Source organism: Nicotiana tabacum, chromosome 2 (assembly GCF_000715075.1).
Source record: "Nicotiana tabacum cultivar K326 chromosome 2, ASM71507v2, whole genome shotgun sequence".
In the NCBI taxonomy this organism is placed as follows: Eukaryota; Viridiplantae; Streptophyta; class Magnoliopsida; order Solanales; family Solanaceae; genus Nicotiana; species Nicotiana tabacum.
The window spans coordinates 107733773-107759318 of NC_134081.1; the positions used below are offsets into that span (position 1 = coordinate 107733773).

General features: G+C 34.5%; 2 protein-coding genes across 2 annotated transcripts; both read left to right on the forward strand.

Annotated features, from left to right (window-relative positions):
• The first annotated feature begins 3597 nt into the window (after positions 1-3597).
• LOC107780517 (transcription factor MYB41-like) lies at positions 3598-5148 on the forward strand. The gene is made up of 3 exons (XM_016601069.2): positions 3598-3866; positions 3980-4109; positions 4231-5148. The coding sequence occupies exons 1-3, from the start codon at positions 3734-3736 to the stop codon at positions 4973-4975; spliced, it is 1008 nt and encodes a 335-aa protein (XP_016456555.1). The 5' UTR covers positions 3598-3733; the 3' UTR covers positions 4976-5148.
• Positions 5149-17307: 12159 nt separating this feature from the next.
• LOC142167824 (uncharacterized) lies at positions 17308-18015 on the forward strand. Its single transcript, XM_075227908.1, has one exon. The coding sequence runs from the start codon at positions 17308-17310 to the stop codon at positions 18013-18015; it is 708 nt and encodes a 235-aa protein (XP_075084009.1).
• Positions 18016-25546: the final 7531 nt, after the last annotated feature.

The following is a 25546-nucleotide window of genomic DNA, read 5'->3' on the forward strand; positions in this document are numbered from 1 at the left end:
GCTATTTTTTCTAATGGTGACGAATTACAAGATGATTTTTACTCTTAAACAAAGATTAGCGAACATGCGACGGCTTAGCTAGAACAAAGTACGGAGTTTTTCTTTGAAACTTTGCCTTTTTTAATATATAATAGTCAAATTAATAGAGACAGGTGGCAAGTTTCGATCGAGATAATCTCCATTATCTTGTTAATTAGTACTGTGGTTTTCTCAAGGATTTCATGATTAATATTATTTTAGCAGTTGATGAGATTGAGTTGTCCCATAGACACCAAACAGGGAACAAAAGATGAAGATTATCATCTCATTAGAATATTAATTTGCCAGTAATACGTACTAATGCTATTTCCTCTTTCTGCTCCCTACGCATACGTAATATTTCAAAAATTACAGCTAAATATTGTACTAGTAAGTTGGAGATAAAATTACGCAGTGTTTCTTCTAGAACAAAGTAGTATAATAAATGAAGTGGAAAAAGAGGTAGACAAGGCAATTAAGCAATCCTAAAATGTTTTCTGACTTTGGATTTGCTGAAATGCTTGTATTACTAGGAGAAGGAAGTATTTGACGAATTTGTTTCGTTAGCTAAAAGTTTGATGAATCAAATACCAGAAACTCAGCGACTTTGAATTTTAGGCTGCTTTAGGAGAGGTTTTAGAGTGAGCCCCAAAGCATTACCTGCTGGACTGCTACAGTGGAAAAAAGACCATATTTTCTTGCCTTCTGGTTCTATTGTATATAAGTATTAATTAGAAGGGGTATCTTTCAGCCGAAATTAATGCTACACAAGACAAGCTAACACTTTTCAGCCGAAATAACTTCGGCCTTTTCATTTATTTCTTTTGACGAAGCAACTCGATGGGGACTTGGACAGTGGCGGACCCAGAATTTTGTGCAAGCGGGTTCAATCTCAGAAATACATAACTTTAGTCATAAAATAATAGTTGTCAAGTCGGTTCAAATAAAATATTTATACAAAATTTACGCAACTTTAATCTTAATTTATACATATACACAATATTATTTTTTATGAAGTGAGTTCAGTTGAACTCGCTTGCCACCACGTGCGTCCGCCACTGGCCTTGGAGCAATAGTAAAATTATTTTCGTGTGACTTATAAATCATGGGTTCGAGCGTTGGAAGTAGCCAATAATGCTTGCATTAGAGTAAGCTAATTACATCATACCCCTTAGGGTGTGGCCCTTCCGAGAACCTTGTGTGAATATAGGATACTTTGTGTATCGTGCTACTTTTTTCTTTTTGATGAAGCAACCTGAAATTGATCAGCAATTATTACATTTTAACTTCTTGTTCTTTTTTTTTAGTCTTCTTTCTACAGAATAATTTGCAAATCTCCACGAGAAAGGTCAAATTGAAAATGGCTGATCGCTAAACAAAAATTCAAATTTATAAATGATTAATTAAGTTTATATATGTCTTGTTCTATGTACAATATGTCATTATATATTCCAACAGTCTTCTAATTGTTGTAAGAGAGTCAGAATCAATTTTGAACCGATTTCACTTCACTGGTTTAATTTGTTTATATTTTTCTATCATAGACACCTTTTTTCCTTGTAGTCTTGTTCTTGTTCTTATTTCTTCTTTTGAATTTTCAAACACAACAAGCGCTTATGATAGTTTGTACATTAAAGGTGTATGAATTTTTTTTACTATCCTATCATTAATTTATTAAAACTAGTATCTTTTCTTAAAAAGTCGAATGTATATATTGAAAAGAAAAATGGAAGAATATTAATTTACAAATTTGCACTTCTTAAAATTTGAATTATTGTGAATATGCCAAAGCATTCTACGTAGTACATGGTCGATGTTGTTAAGCAAGTGAGATTTCAAGGTAGAAGTTGGCGTGTAAAACATTGTCAATAACTAAAAATGTCCACGCTGGGGCCATCTGTAATCGGTAGTTGTGATTTGTGAGGCTGCTGCTTTTTATCTGATTAATAAAATCAGCTTTGGTACAGTGAGGGGTCAGACCATATAAGGATCCTTCTTGACTTGCTAAAATGCTACTATATCATTTAACATAAATCAAAATTGACACTTGTCCCTAAGCTACGTGTATGGTCTTGAATTGGGCTGACCTAATGACAAGGTCCTCAAACTAGACATCTCTAACTTAGCGTCTATTACATAAACACACGTTTTTTTAAGAAAAAAGTTATGTAAAAACAAACATTTCCTCATAAAGTTTTTTTTTTCCTGATTAAAAATGACCTTGGGGAAAAAATGGTTCTTGTGAAAATCGTGCCCCCTAGCTTGTTGTATTACATTTTCTAGATCTGTACCGTCCTTTGCAGTATTATAGTTGACCTTTATGCTTGCAAAATACTTGTTCAATCCTTCTACTCAGGAAACTTGTGAGCTGAGTTTTCTCCATTTTGGACATCTAATTGCAAAATGAAATTTTTAAGAAGAGAAAAAAAAAACAAATATAGCTTTCTCACTAATGATTAATAAGAAAAGTTTAACAAAAAGGTTAACCCGACATAACCATTATTAGAAGTTCAATTACTGAACTATGTGACAATTTCCTTAAAAAGTTCTTTAGGTATACATATTACAATATATAGAAGCGAGATATTAATTTATTAGTTAATTTAAAGGACATCCTACATTGCACATTCTGACTAATATGCATTATTTACTCCACGATGATCTATCAGAAACAGTATCTCTACCTACACAAGGTAAATGTAAGGTTTACGTATATACAATCCTCTTCATACTTGACTTGTGGGATTACACCTGAGTTTATTGTGTTGTTGTTGTTATTGTCTAATGTACATTATTTTGTTGGACTGTATATCTGTTTTTTAATCATATATCTAGATCCTCAAATAAGGACATTGAGGATATATATATATATATATATATATATATATATATATATATATATATATATATATATATATATATATATATATCGCTACTATATTATCTCTAAGCTTATATACTGGCTTCCTCAGGGGATGCATGTCAAAGAATACAATGACTGTAGTATATTTTATTTCACTTAATTAATTATCAAAACTTTGTCTCCGAGATTAAGCTTCTAAAAAGTGACACGAAGAGGACTAACTGAACTCGAGCAGATACGCTGATGATAGCCTACGTAATTTATGAGATTTTATGTGGACTATGCATATCTAAGAATTTGAATTCAAAAGTTATATTTTTGTTACAAAGAAGCAAAAACACTGAAACAAATGAAACCTTGACAATCTTTAATTGGTAGGAGAAACCTAACTACCATACCGACTAATAATTCTCGGTTTGAAGACTTTGATGTAAAGGTCAAAACCACTAATTGGTTGCCACCTGTCCCAATTCACTCATCCAAAAAAATTCACATTTTCTTTTTACAGATAAAGTCCAAATAATTTTACAGTTGACGAAAGAATATACCAATATTTATTTTTCCATATTTTATTTCCCCAAGTAACTTTTGTACATTTCACCCTCAAATGACAGCGGACAAAGAGATTGAGGCATTGACATAAAACGAGGCCGGCGCCAAATACTATTGACTTCAATCTATTTTCTTTGCTATAAATATGGGACATTATCCTATTAAGGTCCTACAAGTTCACTTTTATTCTCAAAAGTTCTTCTTTACTAGAAAACTTGAGTTTCTTTATTCGAACACTTCCAAAATCCAACCTTCTAAATTAATCAGCTTCATAACAACTAGAGAGAGGAAAAAAAAACAATGGGAAGATCACCTTGTTGTGATAAAAATGGACTAAAGAAAGGTCCATGGACAACAGAAGAAGATCATAAACTTATCCAATATATTCAAATTCATGGTCCTGGAAATTGGCGAACCCTTCCTAAGAATGCTGGTATATATTTTATTCATCCCAAATTTTTCTTCAAGTTAGAAAATTTAGTGTTTTGCCATATATTTTATGAATATGGTGCTAGGTTATAAATATTTTTTAAAACAAATTTGCAGGACTTCAAAGGTGTGGAAAGAGTTGTCGTCTTCGTTGGACGAATTATTTAAGGCCTGATATTAAGAGGGGACGTTTCTCATTTGAAGAAGAAGAAACTATTATCCAACTTCACAGTGTTCTTGGCAACAAGTAAGAAACAAGAAACTATAACTATCATTCTTTTCTTTTTTATGATTTTTAGTCATTGCTATTTTTTTTCTTTACTGCAATATACTTAATATTTATATGTTTGTTTTACGTTTGTGCTTAGGTGGTCAGCTATAGCGGCTCGTTTGCCAGGAAGAACAGACAATGAAATCAAGAATTATTGGAATACTCACATAAGAAAAAGGCTTCTAAGGAGTGGTATTGATCCAGTTACTCATAGTCCTCGTCTTGATTTATTAGACTTATCATCCCTTCTAAATTCAACTCAATTTAACCTTTCGAGTTTACTTGGGTTACAAGCACTTATAAACCCTGAGATCTTCAGAATTGCAACTACTCTTTTGGCATCACAAAATGAAAGCCCTGAATTGTTATTACAAAAACTTCAAGAAAATCAATTGTTGAACACTCAACTTCAAAATCTTGAAGGGTCTGAATTATTGCTACAAAAGCTTCAAGAAAATCAATTATTGAATGCCCCAATGCAAAATCAGCTTCAAAATTTCCAACCTAATAATCAATTCCAAAATCAGATTCCAGAAATACCAACTTTCAGTACCCCATCAAATGTTCCTTGTTCATCTTCACAGCCCATGCAATTAGGACACGTGGAATCCTATTTGATGAATGACCAAATGCTACCTCCGCAAAACTATGGTTATTGTGCTTCTGATACTTCTGATAATTCAACTTTCCAATCACTTAACAACAGCAGCAATCAGAATATCAGCTTAGATTCAGTGTTGTCGACGCCTTTGTCTAGCACAGAAGATGAGAAAGAGAGCTACTGCAGTAATTTAATGAAATTCGAAATCCCAGCGAGTTTAAATTTTGATGATTTTATGTAAATACCGATACCGTCCGAAACTTTGTTTCTCTTTTTCGTGATTGTTGTGGTTTTCTTCTCTAGGGACATTTGGATGGAACAGTTGTTACATTTTTTAGTTGGTGATCCATTCAAATTCTATAGTAATTTGTATTGTTAGGTGGATTTTGTTTTGCAGTTTTTTTTATTTATACATACCAGTTGTTTGTTGTCTTATTATCATTCTTTTTTTTCAATGTAACCGGTGGACATAAAGTTTGAGTTTGAGGATTTCCTTTCCCTCTCATCTTGCTTCTCTAAGTATTCTTTATTCGTTCTTTTCCAGTGTTGTCTTTTAAACTATAGAAATCAAAATTATGTACCTAGAAAAAACCAACTCTAGTGATTTTATTATTTTATATGATTTGTTTTTGCTACACGGAAGTACGGCATGTTAATGCGTTTTCTTACTTCCAATTCAATTAGATTTTCTATTCGTAGCTTCGGACTTTAGTTTATTGGTTTGAGTCAGCTGAAGCATAAATAGATCCGTGATATTATGAGTAAATAATCTTCTTTTATGTTAAGAACATACAATTAAACATCTCGAGCCCTGAGTTTACCTAAAGGATTTACTATAGATACTCCATCCATTAGCTTACAGTTTTACACTTTTGCTTAATATTAACTTTGACTTCATATTCATTAATAATGTCTTCTATTATTCATCAGAAAATATAGATAAAAATAAAAAGAAGATAAAACAATATTCAGACGAGAGAAAAGAGAGTTTTCAGCATATTATATTCTTTAATATTTGGAGTCTGCAAAAACTATGTTCTCTTAAGCTTTATGTCAAACAGAACTCCTCCATTATGCAGCAAGTAATTTATCGCTCCTATCTGATTTTGGACAAAGGAGAAAGGAAAAGGAAAAAGAAAAGGAAAAGGAAAAGGAAAAGAAAAGAACAAGTGAAAGAAAGGAAATTAAACCAAAAATATACGAGTGATACTGGGAAGATTTGTTTTGAGCCTATAGAATGTCAAACTATAGTTTTCATACCCAGCTCCATTGTCGAGTCAAACATGAAAATGTTTACCAAACACCAAATGTACTACTCCGTACTTATAACTTATTAATTCAGACTTTAGACTAGAGATGGCTGCGTGAAATTCCACTCTGGTAAAAAAACCAAGCGGGTGTTTTTCTCCGTTAAAATAAAACATTTTCAAGATAATTTTCTTCCAAAAGTTAAATCATTATCTGACAACCAAACAATAGGAAATGCTTTCCTTGCAAAATATTTTCCATTAAAAGGGGAAAACAACTTTTTAGGTTATGTTTTTCTCCGTTAGTTTATTTGGAAAAAGTTTCTAACTGGTGGCTAAGCTCCTTCAGGCCATTTCGTGGTCCACAAGTTTAATTCCACATAGATATCTGGTAAACTTACTTAGCATGTGGATTAAGCAAAATTTACGCCGGCTGGGGGGCGGGGGGAGGCCAGATACGACATAACAATGATTTAAGGTTACTGTTTGGAAAATTGAGGTCCGCCTATAAAATAGTTGAGAGGGCAAAATCTGTCGTTAATCTATCTTTCGATCATTTGGAGCATGTATAAATGCAGTGCTTAAATATATTTACTATAATGCAATCCTTCCTATAACTGAATCCTACATCATTCCTTTTACAAGGATAATTGTTACAACTAACATTATTTTGGTTATTTCGTTGCTCATGTCCCTCATTTGCCCTAATATTGAGGGAAGTCATGTCACTAACCATTGACAAGATGTAGTTATTTTCTCGTGTTTCATGTGTCCGCTATTTCTATTAATGATTTGTTTCTGAAACGTCCCTAAAAGTTGTGACACGTAAAATCATTCGGCAAATTACTCATTTGCTTGAGTCAAGAAAACAGAAAATAGCTAGAAACTACATTTTAATTTGTGTGTATGCTTGTCGAGTAGTTGAGGGTCTTTTGAAAATAACCTCTCTAACTTCATTGGGTAGGGAATATACTGGGTCTGTTGTTGTTATTGTTCTCGAGGAGCCCCTTGTAGCTTAAGTAAAGAAACGGTACACTCCTAAATTAATTAGAACCAAAATTCAAATATATTTTTTTAGAGTTTGAATACCCTAAAAAGTGCAATTTTGTCTCGGCATACACTTTTTCTGATGAGAAGCATGTGATGGAGAAGAAAACGAGTATAGATTGAGCTTTTTTTATGGTACAAATTCTAACAGCAATACTTTTGCGATGAGAGACGCAAAGATTGACTCAAGTTTTACTAAGAAATCAATACTGTTCATATAGTCATCTATAATTAGCGTCCACACACATTCTATAGCTCTGAAGGATCATAATGTTCTCTAATTCAATGATTGGTAAGAGACACAATGAGAATAATTGATGTCTCTTTGACATGATTAAATCCTGGAATACCATGATTGTTTTCATGAAATTAAGTCGCTTGGCACAGGAATTCACTTATATTAAACGTGAAATTTTGAAACTAACGAGTATTAGAATGGATATTCAATCCAAAATAAGGTAACACTAGGTAATATCAAAGAAATTTATTAGACAATATTTTATCTTCAAAATTAAATACAAAAGGGGGACTTGCACCTTTTTCCTTTAATTTAAGCTTCATATCATTATCCCTTTTTTTCTTTTTGATTTATATTGCGGGGTGGTAGGGTGAAAACTTTGGGGGTATAGGAGGGTGATTATATATGGTTATATTACATGCTTTTAAGTTTTCTCTCTCTCTCTCTCTCTCTCTCTCTCTCTCTCTCTCTCTCTCTCTCTCTCTCTCTCTCTCTCTCTCTCTCTATATATATATATATATATATATATATATATATATATATATATATATATATATATATATATATATATATATTGTGAATTGTTAGATAAAAATATTAAAGGATGAAAATCTCATATGCTTAATTTTCTGTTTAAATTAATTAATTGTTAATAATATTCATTTCTTATTATTACAAAAAAAAATTACATATTTAAATTAAAACTGCATTAAGAGTAATATTAATCACAATTATTTTGTAGTAACACATGTAGTCAATGAAAAAATTATTTATTTTCCAAACAGTGTTAAACAGGAGAGATTATTGACTTATAGAAAACCATATCCTTCTCTCTGGATTTGGTGGCGGAGATACTGGCATCATAATTGAAGAAAAATAATACAGAATTGCATTTTTAATGAACTGATAGCGCACTTCTTAACTAGCTCCGGTAGTAGGCTTTACTTTACAATGTCGTCATGCTTAATTGCTTATATATTCAACAGCTTGCGTTTCTATTTTACTGTAATTAATATTGTTATTGTGTGCAGGGTGCTGGTGGGGTTGCCAACTACACTCCCAACCAGGGACGGAGCTAGCCCATCAAGTATGGATTCGGCCGAACCCAGTTGTTTTGGTCCAATTCATGTATTTGTTTTAAAAATCTATTGAATATATACAAAATTATTAATTTAGAACTCAGTAACTTAAAAGGATTAGGATCCTGAATCCATAAGCTTCAAATCCTAACTCCGCATCTGCCCCAACCACACACAAACTCTCAAGCTTTCAAGAGTTGCTTTACCAAATTAGTTTTGCTCCCTATATGTTTGTGTAAAATATTTCATTACCATTTTCAATTTAAATTGATACTTCCAACGTAGGAAAATCTTGCACCACTATTATATGTGCACCAGTACTAGTCATGTCTAGTTCTATTCTTGGATGTTCAGAAATGTTTGGCACAATTTCACTAATGATTTCTTGAACAGCTTTCACAAAATGCAAGAACTAGATTGTTAGCTAATCAAGCTTTTTTTAAATTAAATGCCATATTTCATCCATCAAACTAACTTATTAGTTAATACTTCAGCTGTTTTTTTTTTTCACCACTGTGTTTATTTGATACATAATTATATACATGCGATCCTTCCAGTTCTCTTTGCTTTGATTTGATTTTTCTTTTCTTTTCTTTTCTTTTTTTCAAAATAAATGGGGCTAATCTCGTTATTCTGCACACGAAAGTGTTTGAACAACTAATAGAATTCGAATGTAAAAATGACATCTCGTAGCCATTAGATCTAGAGGGCTGTTGTTTAGGAATTAGCCAGTTCGTCCTGAATTTCAGTTTTCCTGTTTAATTTTTCAGGATAAAAATATTCTGAATTGTCCTGAATTTAACATTTTAAGTTTAAAAATTAAAAACAAAATAAGTATTGAATAATCTCCTAATAACATCTTTGAAAATACTTATCTATGCACTTGTCCCAATTCGAACGCACCACTAAGATGCTTGTTTATCTCAACTACTTTTTGGTCCACTGAGATGAACTGCTTTTATGGGCCGTTTAATTTTGTGTTTCGGATGAATTGGGCTCTCAGAAATCCCAGAATTTTGGGCCGTAAGCTCCTCAAATGTGAACAAGAATTTTTACTATTTTTTGTTGCGAAAATAACACCGTATAACTGCTCTTAAAACCCACAAATAATAGCCGATAAAATATATATATATATATATATATATATATATATATATTATTTACTTTTGTTGATATTGGAATATTAAATAATTTTGACTCCGGGCTAAAAGTGATCTTTGACCGTTTTTGTTTTCAAGTTTCAACAGTTTTATGTGTTTCCAATTTTGGTAGCGAGGAAACTAATTTGTAAGCAATCTAGCTGCTTTGGCCTAGTGAAAGTTTCTTCTTAATTTTTAATTTATCTTTTGAGTGATCGAAGAGAAACTTCCAATTTCTTAGTGTAGCCTTCAATTCTTTTTAGTGTGGCAAGATTAAGTCTTCTATAATCCAAGGGAATAACTAATCTCTCCATTCCGTAAGGTGGGATGTTGAGAAGAATTTTCAACATATTTGTTTTACAAGTTTTAATGCCATTGGTCTTCTTTACAAGAACAAATCTTGAAGAGGCACTTAAAAATCAATTATATCTTGCATGAAATTAAAACTTTCACCACAAAGAATAGCATAAAAATTACCATTATTTTCTAATTTTAATATCCATTATTAATGAGAGTAAAAAGGTATGTAGTTGGAATAAACAATTATGGTAAAAGACAAAGCTACTCGTATGATTGAAGCAATCAATGTTTTCTCCATTCTAGTATATGATTTTCCAAGGTGGAATCTTCTTTATATCTTAGCACATGTAAGTGGTTGATGACTTGATACATCAGTAGCTACAGAAGTATATTTGCCTTGTTCTGTTTTGGACTTGTTTCAAAAGTTGAATCAAATGGCTACTCAATCATGTTCTACTTCAAATTATTTTTCTTGACATTGTGGTCCATCTTTGATAAAGCCTGATTTTTCTAATGTTGTTTTCCTTTGAATTTCATTTTATGTTGTTCTTGAAAATCATCATTAGCTACATTTGATGATTCCGACGAGTAGAGATTAGTTGTAGTTGAACTGTTGTGTCAAGTGGGTATTATTAGTCAATTTCGCCAAGTTTCTTTTGGGCTAAAATTGATTTTTTGACTAAAGTATTTTTTTTCCAAAATTAAGTGTTTGGTCAAGCCGCTGGAAGAAAAAAAATTATTCTAGAGTAGAAACAGAAGCAGTTTTTAAAAAATAGAAAAAAAGTTGGTTCTTTCCAAAATTATTTTTTTAAAGAACACTTTTGAGAAAAATGCACGTAGAAGTACTTTTTAAAAGATGTGATTTTTAAATTAATTAGTCGAATATAAATTATTTCTCACTAAAAAGTACTTTACGGAAAAAATACTCCTCAAAATAAGCTAATTTTCACAGAACTCCTTCATACTTTTATTTGGTGAATTCACATTTAATTAGTGGAAAAATAAAATTAAAAAAATAATTAAAATAAAATAGTGGAAAAAATGTTAGCCCTGACCCTTATTTCCTAAAGTTTTTGGGTACAGCTATACAAGTTATGTTTCTGCTGCCATTGTCAAAATACACATTATCAAATACAGCCAAATTTTAGATCACAAAACTTAAGATGCAGATGATTTAACAAGGTTAACAAAATTCCCAGGAATAGTTGTTCCTAGTTAAAATAGAAGAAACAGAAAGAGAATGGATTTGCGACACCATCATCACTTCCTTTCTTTTACTTGCCAGTTCTATTCACTTTTCGTGCTCAATTACCAAAGCCCTTTCTTTAAGTCATTTCAAACTTCTTTTAATCTTTTTTTCCTCGATTCTAAACTTTCATCATTTAAGAAAACGTCCAAAGTACAGAAAAGATTTGAATCTTTTACATATTAACGTCCCTTCCTCGAGCGTGACTGACACATGAGTGTATAGTGTGGCTAAAAAATAAATAACAAACTATAGTAAATTTTTGGACTAGTTTTGACAATATCACTCCACAAATATACTATGTCTTATTCTGCTTAATACATTGGCTCTCTTTTGGCACACCAATGTTGAAAACTTCTTTAACATTTTAGAATGTGAATTTATTTGTTCAAATTGAAATCAAGATGCTTGGTTTCCTTGTCAATGAACTTCAGACTGAAAAATTTATCTCTTCTACTAGTCAAATAGTAAATGAAGTACTTAGCTCCCATTTGGCCATGAATTTTGGCAATTCTTTTTTTTTAAAAATAAAATGGAAAATATTATTTGTTCATGTAATAAGAATAATTTTTTTCGTTTTTGGTGAATTTTTTATTCCACTTATAAGACTTCAAGTTTTTTTTCAAATAAAATACATGTACAAACACAAATTCAACTTTCAAAAATTATTTTTTAACATAACTTTAAAAACTCATTTTCTTCAAATTACAACAAAATTTATGTCCAAACGCTAGCTTAATAATATGATTGATTATGAGTCCAAATTTATGAACTACTATTTGACTTGTAACCTCTAAACCGTTTAACTATTTAACTATCAAATTGACAATTGTGCGTAAGAAACTCAGACTTTAAGTCATACACTAGCGTTAAGGAAACGGTAACAAAATGCAAAGGCCAAATCTGATGGCTGATGCCATAGAAAGTTAGAAAAGAAAGTGGAGTTGTCTTTTTGTTTCTTTTCTCTTGTTTTCTTCAGAGTGGAAGCTGGAAACACAAGTTGGATGGGGTTATCCTAGAATTGATAACCAGCTTTTCACAAAGAGTCTTTTTATTGAAATAATTCAGCGTAATGGGCGCTTTTTGTATTGCCTTGAGACTAAAAGTACACAAATCTCAAGCTATTTGCCTTTTCACTATATTACCTACCTTTTTCTAAAGTCAGAAGCGTAACTTGTTTTTGCACTAAACGTTTTACTTTCAATTTGTTTTAATCTTCAAAATACTTGAAATGTTTTTGTAATAGTGTGGAAAAACAAGATTTTTTTCCTTCTATTTGACTCGTAAGGATGACTAAACCATTTTATACAATATTTTATTAAATTATATTACCAAAACTAATTCACTGTGTGATTTATGCGAATTACAAATTGAACCGTTATGATTTTATAACATATTCAGAGAAAAGCGAATTTAGGCTCACCTAATATTAACATTTACAATGTCATACATATATTTGTTATGTACTAAGAACAAAAACTCTATTTGTTCATAGCAACAAAAAAAAAACTCTATTTGTTATGCGCACTATTGCAAATTAAGATCAGAAATCGATCTACTTTTAGGTCCATCTATTTGCAAATAGACTTATTTTTCCAACGTACAATCAAAATAATGGATTAGTTTAGTCAATGGAAATTGAAATTATAAATTGCATTACTGATATGCATATATGATATGTGATCTACTCCATTATTTAACAACGATGAATTGTATTAGTATAAGATATCTTCAAAAAATAAATTTAACAAAAAATAAATAAAGGTGGGGATTATGCTGTCAAGCAAGACTATTGTACAAGTGAGAAAGCGTAAGGATGCCTATCCACGCGCTTAAGTCAAGAATATACGGCTGACAACATTAGCTCCTAAAACCTTCCCTAGGTAAAAGGCCTCGTGACTAGTTTAATTATTAATTTAAAAATTATACGTAGTACCAATAAGTACAATTTTTACTCCCTATTTTATTTTATGTGATAATTTTTACTTTATTCAAAAATAATAATATATTTTTTTACATGGCACAGCTTTAGCTAACCAAATAAAAGGTGGGGAGAGGTGATTAGGCAAGACATGGCGCAACTTCAGCTGGCCGAGGACATGACCCTTGATAGAAATGTATGGAGGTCGATGATTAGAATAATAGAGTAGGTAGTCTATTGTGTTCATAACAGTAATATTGGCACGCAGTCTCGCTTTTCGTTGATAGTAGGTTTTTATGACTAACCGTTGTTTTCTTTCATTGTTGATCACTTTACTATCTTGTTGTTTTTATTCTTCTTTTATATGACTTTTTGGTACTGTCCCTTCTTGTCTATATTTTCATTAATGTGGGCTTATGCTTTCCTAAGTCGATGGTCTATTGGAAACATCTTCTCTATTCTCACAAAGTAAGGGTAGAGTCTACGTACTCACTACCCTCCTCATACCCCACGGTGTGGGATAATACAGGATATCTTGTTGTTGTTGTTGTTGTATTATACACGAAAATAATCTAATTTAATTTTTTATTTATTCTTAATCGTGTATAGTTTTCTTTTCATATGGATATGTGTTTCTTCACTGTGAGTTACGTCATTTACAAACCAAGAGCTCGTTTGGTACGAATGATAAAGGATAATATCACAACCCAAAATTCACATGTCGTAATGGCACCTATCTCAATACTAGGCAAGCCGATAACCTCAATAAATCGCATAATCTCTTAAGTTTGAAAACATAATATTTATTTTTAACAGAAAAATCTCACAAATACGAATATAAAACAGTCTCAAAACCCGGTGTCACTGAGTACATGAGCATCTAAATGATAACAAAGTCTGACTGATAAAAAAATATTGTCTGAAAATATAGAACAGTACATTAACTGAAAGAAAGAGAGTCAAGGTCAGCGGATGCCAGACAGCTACCTTGATAGTCTCCGGTAGATAGCACCCTGAAATCTAACAGTTGCCGTGTCCGAAAGTACCTGGATCTGCACACGAGGTGCAGAGTGTAGTATGAGTACAACCAACTCAATAAGTAACAAGACTAGCCTTTGGGCTGAAAGTAGTACCGAGCTCCACAGGTATAGTTCAGTATAGAAATAACAGTATAGAAATATAGGCATGTTTTCAAGTTCGACAGTTAAACTCAGTACAAGTAAGATAGATTAATATTGCATGATATGAGGAATATGACATATCAGTGAAAAACCCCGTGTACTCACGATCACTAATCACTCGGTACTGTTTATGGTCAATCCAGCCTAGGGATATTTCATCCCATATATATATGCATCGACTGACAATCAATCACTCAGTACCGTATAAAGCCAATCCAGCCCTGGGTAATTTATCCCCAAATGTAAATGATTCGGACAAGATCTATGTCCATGAAAATTTATCACAAATATAAATAAGTAAGGCAAGTCCATGCCCTAGGAAGTCCATCCCGTATATAAATCATCTATGCTCACTGTGGGGGGGTGCAGACTCCGGAGGGGCTCATTCAGCCCAAGCATAATATAAAGCCGATATGGCCTACTGCAAGCAGGCAGCCCCGATCCATATAATGATAAAACCTATAAGGCCTGTTGCAGGCGGACAACCCGTTTATATAATAATAATAATAATAATATATAAAACCGATATGGCCTGCTGTAGGCGGGCAACCTCGATCCCATAAATATCCTCACAATTTATGAACATGATTGAGTATGAAATATACATTTTAAAACAATTAAATTTAACAGCAACACGACCCTGCGGGTCCCAAAATATCGGCACGTAGCCTAATCATGATCTTTAATACGAGTCTCAGCTCAATTTTCTAACACGTGGAGAATATGTGAATAATAACATGACTCTTTAATTTTAAAACTTCGCAAGATTTATTCAAGTCACAATTTCTATGGTGCACGTCCACACACTCGTCACCTATCGTATGCATTACCTCCAAACAATTTATATAACACTAAATTTGGGGATTCATACCCTCAGAACCAAGTTTAGAAGTGTTACTTAAGTCAAACCATGTAATTTCTTACTCCGTTATACCCTTCCCTCCCGAATTGGTCTCCGAAATCCTTGAATCTAGTCATAATTAATTCGATTCAGTCAATACAATTTATTGAAATTAATTTCATATGAAAATACTAATTTTCCAACAAAAATCTAAAATTTAACTCAAAAATCGCACGTGGAGCCCACATCTCGGAACCCAATAAAAGTTATAAAATATAAACGCCCATTCAACCACGAGTCCAGCCATACCAAATTCCGATATCAACTCGACCTCCAAATCTCAAATTCTTATTTTGAAATCTCTAAGCCCAAATCCTCTAATTTCACCTAAAAAAACACATGTAATCTAATCGAGATACTCAATGATAATCCAATATTATTGACTAACAATGATCACAAGTGACTTACCTCAAGATTTTCCGTGAATTCTCGCTCAAACATCGCCTCAACCAGTGTTGGAAATGTTAGAAATGAAGCCAAAATCGCGGACCCTTATTTTTAATATTCTGTCCAGGCTTTTCGTACCTGCGAACCCCTATCCGCACATGCGGAACCGCTTTTGCGGTGCAGTTTTAGCTTCTGCGGAAGACACGTCAAGTCCCCGACTCGCGCACCTGCGCTCAAAATCCCGCACCTGCGGGTGCGCTTCTGCGAACCCCTCGCCGCGCCTGCGACCATGCACGTGTGAAAAAAGTTTCGCACCTGCGATCTTTGACCACCCCAAGCCTGGCCTCATCTGCGCTCCACTCCTCGTACCTGCGACCAAAGTTTCGCAGGTGCGATTGCACCAGAAAACTGAAATTTCTAGATTTTTCCTTAAGTCCAAATTTGATATGTTAACCATTCGAAACTCGCCTGAGGCCCTGGTTACCTCAACCAAATGCACCAACAAGTCCTAAAATTCATACGAACTTAGTCGAAACCTCAAATCACATCAAACAACGCTAAAATCACGAATCATACCCCAATTCAAGCTTAATAAAATTAAAAATTTTTAACTTCTACATTCGATGTTAAAACCTATCAAATCAAGTCCGATTGACCTCAATTTTTGCACACAAGTCATAAACGACATAACAGACCTATTCAAATTTTTAGAATCGGATTCCGACCCCGATATCAAAATCTCAACTCCCCGATAAAACATCCAAATTTAAATTTCTATTTTAGCTATTTTAAGCCTAATTTAACTACGGACTTTTAAATAATTTTACGGACATGTTCCTAAGTCCAAAATTACCATACGGAGCTATTGAAATCATCAAAATTCTATTCCGGAGTCGTTTACACGTAAGTCAATATCCGGTCAACCTTTTCAACTTAAGCTTCCATCATCGAGACTAAGTGTATCAATTCATTCTGAAACGTCACCGGACCCGAACCAATTACTATGGCAAGTCACATAACAGTTATAAAGCACAAATTGAGGAGTAAATGGGAGAACGGGATTGTAATACTCAAAATAACTGGTCGGGTCATTAAAGATAATTAATCACGGGATTAAATTTGAGAAGAGTTTATCCCGCATTTGGTTGGATTAAAATCGTGATATAACCAATTCCGGAATTAGCTATCCCGAAATTGTAGTATTTTTTATCCCCATGGGAGGGTGGGATAACTAATTCCAGAATAATTAATCATAGTATAACTTATTTCCCAACCAAACGATCACGGGTACATAATTCTTGAGCAATAGGTAACATATTATCCAATTAATACTGTATGAGACTATCTGTTTGTTTTGCGGCTAAGTGATACGAAAATAAAGTACTCCTACATTATTTATTTAATTTTGGCAAAAGCCTTGTCTTCAATACTCACTTAAATTTTTTCTTTCTCGTTTGAATGCAAAGGGTGGAAAAACGATTAGTCAAAATTTTATTTTCAAATATTACTCTTTAGGGATTGTACATATTTATTGAGAGTGGAGTTACTTAATGAGTCTAAGAGTTAATTATAGTTAGAGTTAGTAGAATTAACTGCAGTTAGGAGTAGTATTAATTATATGTTAAGAAGTCGGTTAGTTAGTTAGATTAGCTGTCAATGTGCTGTCATAAATCAGTTGGTTGAAGTGAGCCTTGTATATATAGATTGTAAAGATATGAAATGAAGTAAGCATTTCCAATATTGTGCACTTTTCTTCCTCGACCACCATTGCTGTAATTCTTCATCTCCAGCTCACAATTTGACATGGTATCAGAGCTATGGAAGATTGAGGATTGATTGTTCGAATTCATCAGAAATTCACCAGAGTTGTTTCTTCGTTCGAAGACCATGGCTACCATCGATACTTTGCCGGAGAAATTAAGCCACAATCATCCATTATTTTTGATAGTGAATGATAATTCAGGTGCAGTACTAATCTCACTACAACTGAGAGGGACAGAGAACTACTCTGTATGGAGCCGAGCGATGAGAATCGCGATCCTTGGTCGTAACAAGTTAGGGTTCATCGAAGGTGCATGCAAAATAGAGGATTATGGTCAAAATCAAGTTGATATGTGGGAACGATGTAACACTATTGTCCTATCATGGTTAATGAATTGTGTTTCAGCTGAATTACTAAGTGAAATCGTATATTCTTCAAATGCATGTGCACTTTGGAATGAATTGAAGGAACGATTTGATAAAGTAGATTGCACTAGGATTTTTCAGATCCATAAGCAAATTGCTACGATCAATCAGGGAACCTGCTCAGTAGCAATATATTTTTCGAAATTGAAGTTATTATGGACAGAATTTGATTGTTTTGCCCCAATTCCTGGGTATGATTGGGCTAAGTCACGTGAATTTATTGTTTTCATGGAACGATTGAAGCTGCTACAGTTTCTCATGGGGCTTAATGAGCTTTATGAACAGGCTCACAACCAAATTCTTATGATAGTTCCTGCACCAACTCTGAACAAGGCCTACTCTATGCTCACTGAACGGGAGAGTCAAAGGAGCATGATTGTTGCGTATGTTTCTACTGAAGGAGCATAGATGACATCTCAAATAACTGCTAGGAGTGGAGGTATGCAAAGACAAAAGAGGAATTATAATGTGCAATGTGAATTTTGTAAGATGAAGGGACATACACGTGCAGAATGCTTCAAAATCATAGGCTATCCAACTGATTTTAAACCTAAAAGAAGGTTTGGAAACAATACCCCTAACTTTGCAAACAACAATACTGCTAACAATGTGACAGTTGAAGAACATAAAGCAACAGATTTTGGTGGAAATAACAATGGTATTAATGCAGCTACTGCTGGTTTACCAACTCCATACTTCACACCAGCACAATATAATCAAATCCTAAAGTTGCTCAATATAGATGATCATGCAGAAAGTTCAGCCAATATGGCAGGTATTATCAAAGCACTAGAAACTTGATTGTGGATACAGGAGCAACAAATCACATGATTTCAGATTTAACCATGTTGTTTGAAAGAAACTTAATAACACTAAGAAAGTCCATTTGCCAAATGGTAGTATTACTGATGTATCACATGTTGGATCTTGCCATATAGCAGGAGGATTAGTGAATAATGTGCTATATGTTCCTGATTTTAAATATAATCTTTTGTCAGTATCTAAGATCACTAAAGAGCTACAATATTCTATTCTTTTTCTACTTGATTTCTGTGTGTTCCAGGACCTCTACACTGGCAGAGTGAGGGGGATTGGTAAAGAGGATGATGGCTTGTGCCTATTGCCTCAATTTTCTAATGAGAACACTACAGTATCAGCTAAGAGTTTGAACACAAGGTCAGAGAACATGGAATGTGGCACAAGATAATAGGGCATGCACCTGTTGGAGTGATTAGTAAATGTCTTGATTTGCCTTTAGTAGATAGTACTAAAACAATACAAGAATGTTCAATTTGCCCATTAGCTAAACATACTAGATTGCCATTTCAAAATAGTACTAGTATGACTACTGAAGTTTTCCATCTGCTATATATAGATGTCTGGGGCCCTTACAATGTACAGACCGACGATGGCAATAAACTGTTTCTTAGTGTTGTTGATGATCACTCTAGAGTTACTTGGCTATTTTTGCTGAAATTGAAAAGTGACGTTGTAGTCATTTTAAGACAGTTTTTTTAAAATTGCACTCACACAATTCAACAAAACAGTTAAAGCAAGCAGATCTGACAATGAAAGTGAGTTTATAAACAATGAATAAAAGGAGCTCTTATTATCTGTTGGGATATTACATCAAAGAACCTGTATCTACACACCCCAACAAAATGGGGTGGCAGAAAGAAAACACATACATATTTTGGAAATTGCCAGGGCTGTTAGATTTCAGGGAGGAATCTCACTTAAATTCTAGGGTCATTGCGTTTTGGGTGCCACATACATCGTCAATATGCCTTCAACAGTTCTAAAAGGCAAGAGTCCATATGGAGTCTTTCATGGGAAAAGACCTACCGTGAGTCATCTGAGGGTGCCCAGTTGTCTATGTTATGCAAAAAGGCTGCCTTTACATGATAAATTTGGACCAAAAGCAGTGGCTGCAACATTTATGGGATACTCAGAAGTAACAAAATGATATATACTATATGATTTAGCTAACTATTCCTTTTTTATTAACATGGATGTTACTTTTAGAGAAAATGTGTTCCCATTCAAGCACAAATATGTTGATAGTTCCAAGCTCTTCTTAAATGATATAACTTGGATGATGCCTTCAGAGGACACCAACCATATAAAAAACATTTATCATGTTGTTGAACTTGATACTCTATGTACAATAGACTATGAAGTCCCACCATATCAATCATTGCAGCATAGTGAGTTCCTGATCCTACCATACATGCTTCACCAACTAGAGAATCAGCTGATCATATGCCAGACACTACCTCAACACCTACTTATATCCCACCATCTGCACCTACTGATGATCCCTTGCTTGCACATGATTCACCTGTTGATGCTGCTCATTTCCCTCAACCTCCTGCAATAGTGTCACTTCCTGATTCTTCTAATGCACCTTTGAGACAGTCTCAGAGAAATAAACAGCAACCAACATGGATGACAGACTTCATCATTGGATCAAAGTCCAAGAGCACAACAGAACCACCATACTTCATTCATGCCAATATTGATTATGACAGACTCAGGCCTTCGTACATGCAATCCTTAGCTACATTCATCTCCATAGTGGAACCTCAGACTTTTTATGAAGTATATAAATATCCAATTTAGATTGAGGCCATGCAGACATAGTTAAAGTCTCCTGAAGACAACAAAACCTGGGAACTAGTTACACTGCCCCCTGGCAAGGTGCCTATTGGGTGCAAATGGGTCTACAAAGTTAAATATAAGGCTAATGGGGATGTTGAAAGATACAAAGCTAGGCTAGTAGCTAAGGGATACAGTCAACAGGAGGTATTGGACTACAATGAAACCTTCTCTCCTATAGTAAAGATTGTCGCTATCAGGGCAGTGATGTCTCTCGCAGCTAGTGTAGGTAGGTATTTGCACCAAATGGACGTCTATAATGCTTTTCTTCAAGGTGACTTATATGACGAAGTCTACATGCAACTTCTACAAGGTTTTGCAAGTCAGGGGGAGAAGAATACAGTATGCTGACTTGTCAAATTCTTATATGGATTGAAGCAAGCTAGCAGACAATGGAATGTCAAGTTAACAGATGCCCTGCTCAGCCTAGGCTTCAATCAAAGCTCACTAGATCATTCCTTGTCTACTAAGAGACAAGATAAGAGCGTTGTAGTAGTCTTAGTCTATGTCGATGACATGTTAATCACCAGGAAGTGACATGAGTTTGATAGAGTTCACTAAAAAGTACTTACAATAAGCTTTCAAGATGAAGGACCTTGGTGAATTGAAGTATTTTTTGGGCATTGAATTCTCTAGATCACACAAGGGCATCTTGATGAACCAAAGAAAATACACTTTGGAGCTGATAGAAGACTTAGGTTTGAGTGTTGCGAAACCAATTGGGACTCCTCTAGAATTCAATAAAAAGCTTACAACAAATGAACTTGGTGATGTAGCTGGAACCACAAAGGATGACTTATTGGAAGACAAAGTGCAGTATCAAAAGTTAATTGGAAAATTATTGTACCTCACCATGACTAGGCCAGACATTGCCTATGCAGTGCAGACTCTTAGTCAGTTCATGTAACAACCTAAAAAATTCCATTGGGAGGCAGCGTTAAGAGCGGTGAAATATGTGAAGTTGGCACCTGGAATGGGAGTATTAATGAGTAGTAAAAAGAGCAACACATTGACAGCTTTATGTGATGCTGGTTAGGCATCATGCCCAAATGCTAGAAAGTCAATTACAGGCTTCATAATGAAGCATGGTGAGTCACTCATTGCTTGGAAATCAAATAAGCAAAGTACAGTATCAAAAAGCTCAACAGAATTAGTGTACAAGAGTATGGCTTCTACACTATCAGAACTGATGTGGCTTATTGGCTTGTTTAAAGAACTTGGAGCAGAAGTGAGGGAACCTCTTGATCTGTACTGTGATAACAAAGCAGCATTGCAGATTACAACTAATCTAGTTTATCATGAGAAGACAAAAGATATAGAAGTAGATTGCCATTTTATAAGGGGAAAAATTCAACAAAGGATAATGCAAACACATCATGTGAGCTCAAGTGAGCAACAAGCAGACATCATGACTAAAGCACTGTTGAGGTCACAATATGAATATTTGGTTTCCAAGCTGGGAGTGCTTAATGTCTTTTCACCTACCAGCTTGAGGGGGAGTGTCGAGAGTGAAGTTACTTAATGAGTCTAAGAGTTAACTATAGTTAGAGTTAGTACTATTAACTGTAGTTAGGAGTAGTGTTAATTATCTGTTAAGAAGTCGGTTAGTTAGTTAGATTAGCTGTAAATGTGCTATCATAAATTAGTTGGTTGAAGTCAGCCTTGTATATATAGATTGTAGAGATATGAAATAAAGTAAGCAATTCATTGGAGCTCATTCTCAGATGACCTCCATTTCCAATATTGTGTACTTGTCTTCCTCTGTTGGCCCAAGTAAAGGATAGTTTTGAAGATTGATAAAGAAACTCAGGGATGAACCTGGTCCATCACTGGTAGGCATAGACAAGGTAGATTCAAAGCACGTGAGATGCACATGCAAGAGATAAACGAAATCTGGCATAATAATAGATATCTCCTGATAGAAAAGATTGCATAATTGATAAGGAGAAGGACTCCTTGCTCAACGAGAATATTATCCAAGATAAGGAAGGAGTTAGGAGTTGAGATTAACTAGAACTCTTCCACCAAGGAAGAGTAGCATTGGAACTCTAGTTATTTTCTACTCTACTAACTCTATAAATCGCAGGATGTTCTCATTCTACAGGTAACGCAAAAAAGCAGAAGTTGAACGTGAATTGAGAGCAAAATAGCAAGCCATTTTTGCTAACAGTTCGTGTGTGATTCAAGTGTGCGAACCTGAAGCTACATGAACTAGATAGAAGAACTAGTTCCAAGTGTCTGTCTTTTATTCTAGTTCAATTGTAGTAGGTGTTTTCATATTGTACCTTTCAGCTTTATCTAGAGGCAATTGTAATAGGTACTCAGAGTATTCAAGTTAGAGTTAACTTGAAGTTGTCGCAACAGTTAGAGGCTATTTGCTACAACGGGATTAGAGTTAATCCTAGGTTTATAAAAGTATTTTGTAAATATATTTTTTGGCTCTATGATTTAGTGAAGAGTTTTAGGAAAATCCTACTGGGAAGTAGGTCGTGCTTTTTTTACCTTTTGAGCCAGGTGTTTTCCACGTAAAAATCCTTGTGTTCTGTAATTTTTGTATTTATTATTCCTCAACAGTAGGATAAGGAACACATAGAAGAACCAGGTCTTTCTATAATCTGTGCATGCAAAAAATTGGATACCGCACAAATCACCCCCTCTTGTGTGGTATTGAAGTTAAAACATCAATTGGTATCAGAGTAGGTTATTCTTGAAAAGGCTAACACCTTAGGAGAAAATCAAGATGAGTGCACCACCTGAAAACTGGGAAGGGCAATCCACTGCTAGGTCACCACTCTTCAGAGGCCAGTACTACCCATGTTGGAAAAACAAAATGAGAGACTACATCATAGGAGAAGACTATGAGCTATGAGACATTGTCACAGATGGTCCATTGGCTACCATGAAGATAAATGCCGAAGGAGAAGAGGTGCCAAAAACAAGAGCTGATTGCACTGCTGACGACTTGAGGAAATGGGAGAAGAATGCTAAAGCCAAGAAATGGCTTATTTGTGGACTCAGTCCAGACGAGTACAACAAAATTCAAAGTTGTACTACTGCTAAGGAAATTTGGGACACTTTGTAAGTGGCTCATAAAGGAATACCTCAGGTGAAGAGGTCCATAAGAACATTACTATATTCTCAATATGAGAATTTTACTATGAAGGAAGGAGAAACCATCCACGAGATGTATACAAGGTTCACCATACTAACAAATGAACTTAAGTCTCTTTGAAGGGTTATTCTTGAAGAAGACAAAGTTGAGAAGATTTTGACAAGGGTTCTGCCAGTCTCATGGGAGAGCAAAATCACTGCTATTCAGGAATAAAAAACATTGCCACTCTTAGGTTGGATGAGCTAATTGGAAATCTCACTGCTTATGAACTTAGAAGGCAAACCATAAAGATGGATGTACCCAAGAAGGAAAGGAGCCTGGCACTCAGAATTACTGAAGGTTCTGATCTAGAGGAAAATGAAATGGCTATGATCACAAAGGACTTTAAGAAGTACCTGATGAGAGGAAAGGGTTCTTCGAGAAGTGGAGGCTACAACAAACCAAGGGTTACTGAAAAACAGACCAATGAGGGCTGCTACAAGTGTGGGAAAGCTGATCACCATATCAAAAACTGCCCTCAATGAGAAATTGAATGGAAGAAGGAAAGAGCTGAACGAAGAAACAGAAAGAAGGAATAGGTTCATCCCAAGAAGAACAAAGGATCAACAAAAGCTATGGGTGCTGCTTGGGGAGAAAGCTCAGATGAGGACTCAGATGATGAAGATGGAGATGAACAAGCACTTATGGCAATTGGAGAATCCGATGAGGAATCCGAAGTAAGTATAATGCATCTAAAAGACAAGATTAAGTTTTTGTCTAAAGAAAGGCTATCTGAGTTACTTATAGATTTCATTGATGAATCTGAGGATATAAACAATGAAAAGGAATAGCTGTCTAAGGAATGTATAATTTTAAAAGCAAAGTGTAAGAACCTGGAACTTACAGTTAGTAAGACTGCAAGTGAAAATACTTCTCTAAAAAGCCAGGTTCATGCATTTGAATCAAATATCCTAGAACTTAGATCTGAAAACCTAAAACTGAAATTAGGAATAAGTAAAACGACAGCTGTTTACACACAACTCACTTTAAACGAAAATGTAGGTAAACTAAAAGATGAGTTGTATAAGAAGGATGAGCAGGTAAGAATTCTGACAGAGGATCTAGGCAAGGTCAAGCATGAACTAGACAGAACTTATAAATGGAACATGTCCTCCGATGCACTTTCATAGCTACACGAACATCATAGTAGCAATAGAAGAGGACTTGGCTTTGGGAATTTGCCACCTAAATGGAATCCCAAAAGCAAGTACCTTACACTTCCTGAGAATAAGATTTGTACTCACTGTGGTAAGATTGGTCAATATAAAAGTGAATGCACTGCAAAAGAAAAGGCTAGTCAAAAGAATAAAAAGTTTGTTCAAGGAAAAAATGGGCTGCCAAGTTGGGCTAAAAAGAATTTGATTCATCCTTTTGACTATAGAAAGGGACCCACACTAGTTTGGGTTCCTAAGACTAACCCCTGATTTCCTTTTGCAGGTCCAAGTGAAGGGGAGCAGTCAAATATATTACATGGATAGTGGCTGCTCAAAGCACATGACAGGAAGTAAGGAACAATTCCTTTCACTTGAAGACCTCAAAGGAGGTAATGTTTTCTTTGGAAATGGGAAGAAAGGTGAGATCATTGGGGTTGGCAAGGTAGGTAAGACTGACTCTCACTCGATTGAGAATGTCTATTTGATAGACGACCTAAAATACAGTCTAATTAGTGTATCATAACTGTGTGATAGAGGTAACTTAGTAGCATTCACCTCTAATAAATGCTTTGTGATTAGTCTTATCACTGACAAGATTGTTTTGCAGGAAAAAAGAGTGAACAATATATATATTGTAGATCTATCCACACTGCCAGAAAATGAACTCACTTGCTTAAGTGTGTTGGACAATGATCCCCTCCTTTGGCACAAGAGACTTGGACATGCAAGTCTGAGTCAACTCAACAAATTAGTCTCCAAGGACTTGGTGATAGGACTGCCTAACATCAAGTTCAAGGAAGACAAAGTTTGTGAGGCTTGTGCAAGGGGGAAGCATGTAAGATCCTCTTTTAAATGCAAGAAAGTGGTAAGTACCACCAGAATGATGGAACTGGTTCATATGGATCTCTGTGGTCCAATGAGAACATTAAGTAGAGGTGGTAAGAGATATGTGATGGTGCTTGTTGATGATTACTCT

What these genes read in the sequence shown, in the direction of transcription:
- LOC142167824 (XM_075227908.1), top strand. Translation starts at nt 17,308, where the DNA reads ATGGCTACCATCGATACTTTGCCGGAGAAATTAAGCCACAATCATCCA.
- LOC107780517 (XM_016601069.2), top strand. Translation starts at nt 3,734, where the DNA reads ATGGGAAGATCACCTTGTTGTGATAAAAATGGACTAAAGAAAGGTCCA. An exon ending in AACCCTTCCTAAGAATGCTG is followed by an intron (nt 3,867 to 3,979) that starts GTATATATTTTA and finishes ACAAATTTGCAG; the next exon opens with GACTTCAAAGGTGTGGAAAG. An exon ending in CACAGTGTTCTTGGCAACAA is followed by an intron (nt 4,110 to 4,230) that starts GTAAGAAACAAG and finishes GTTTGTGCTTAG; the next exon opens with GTGGTCAGCTATAGCGGCTC.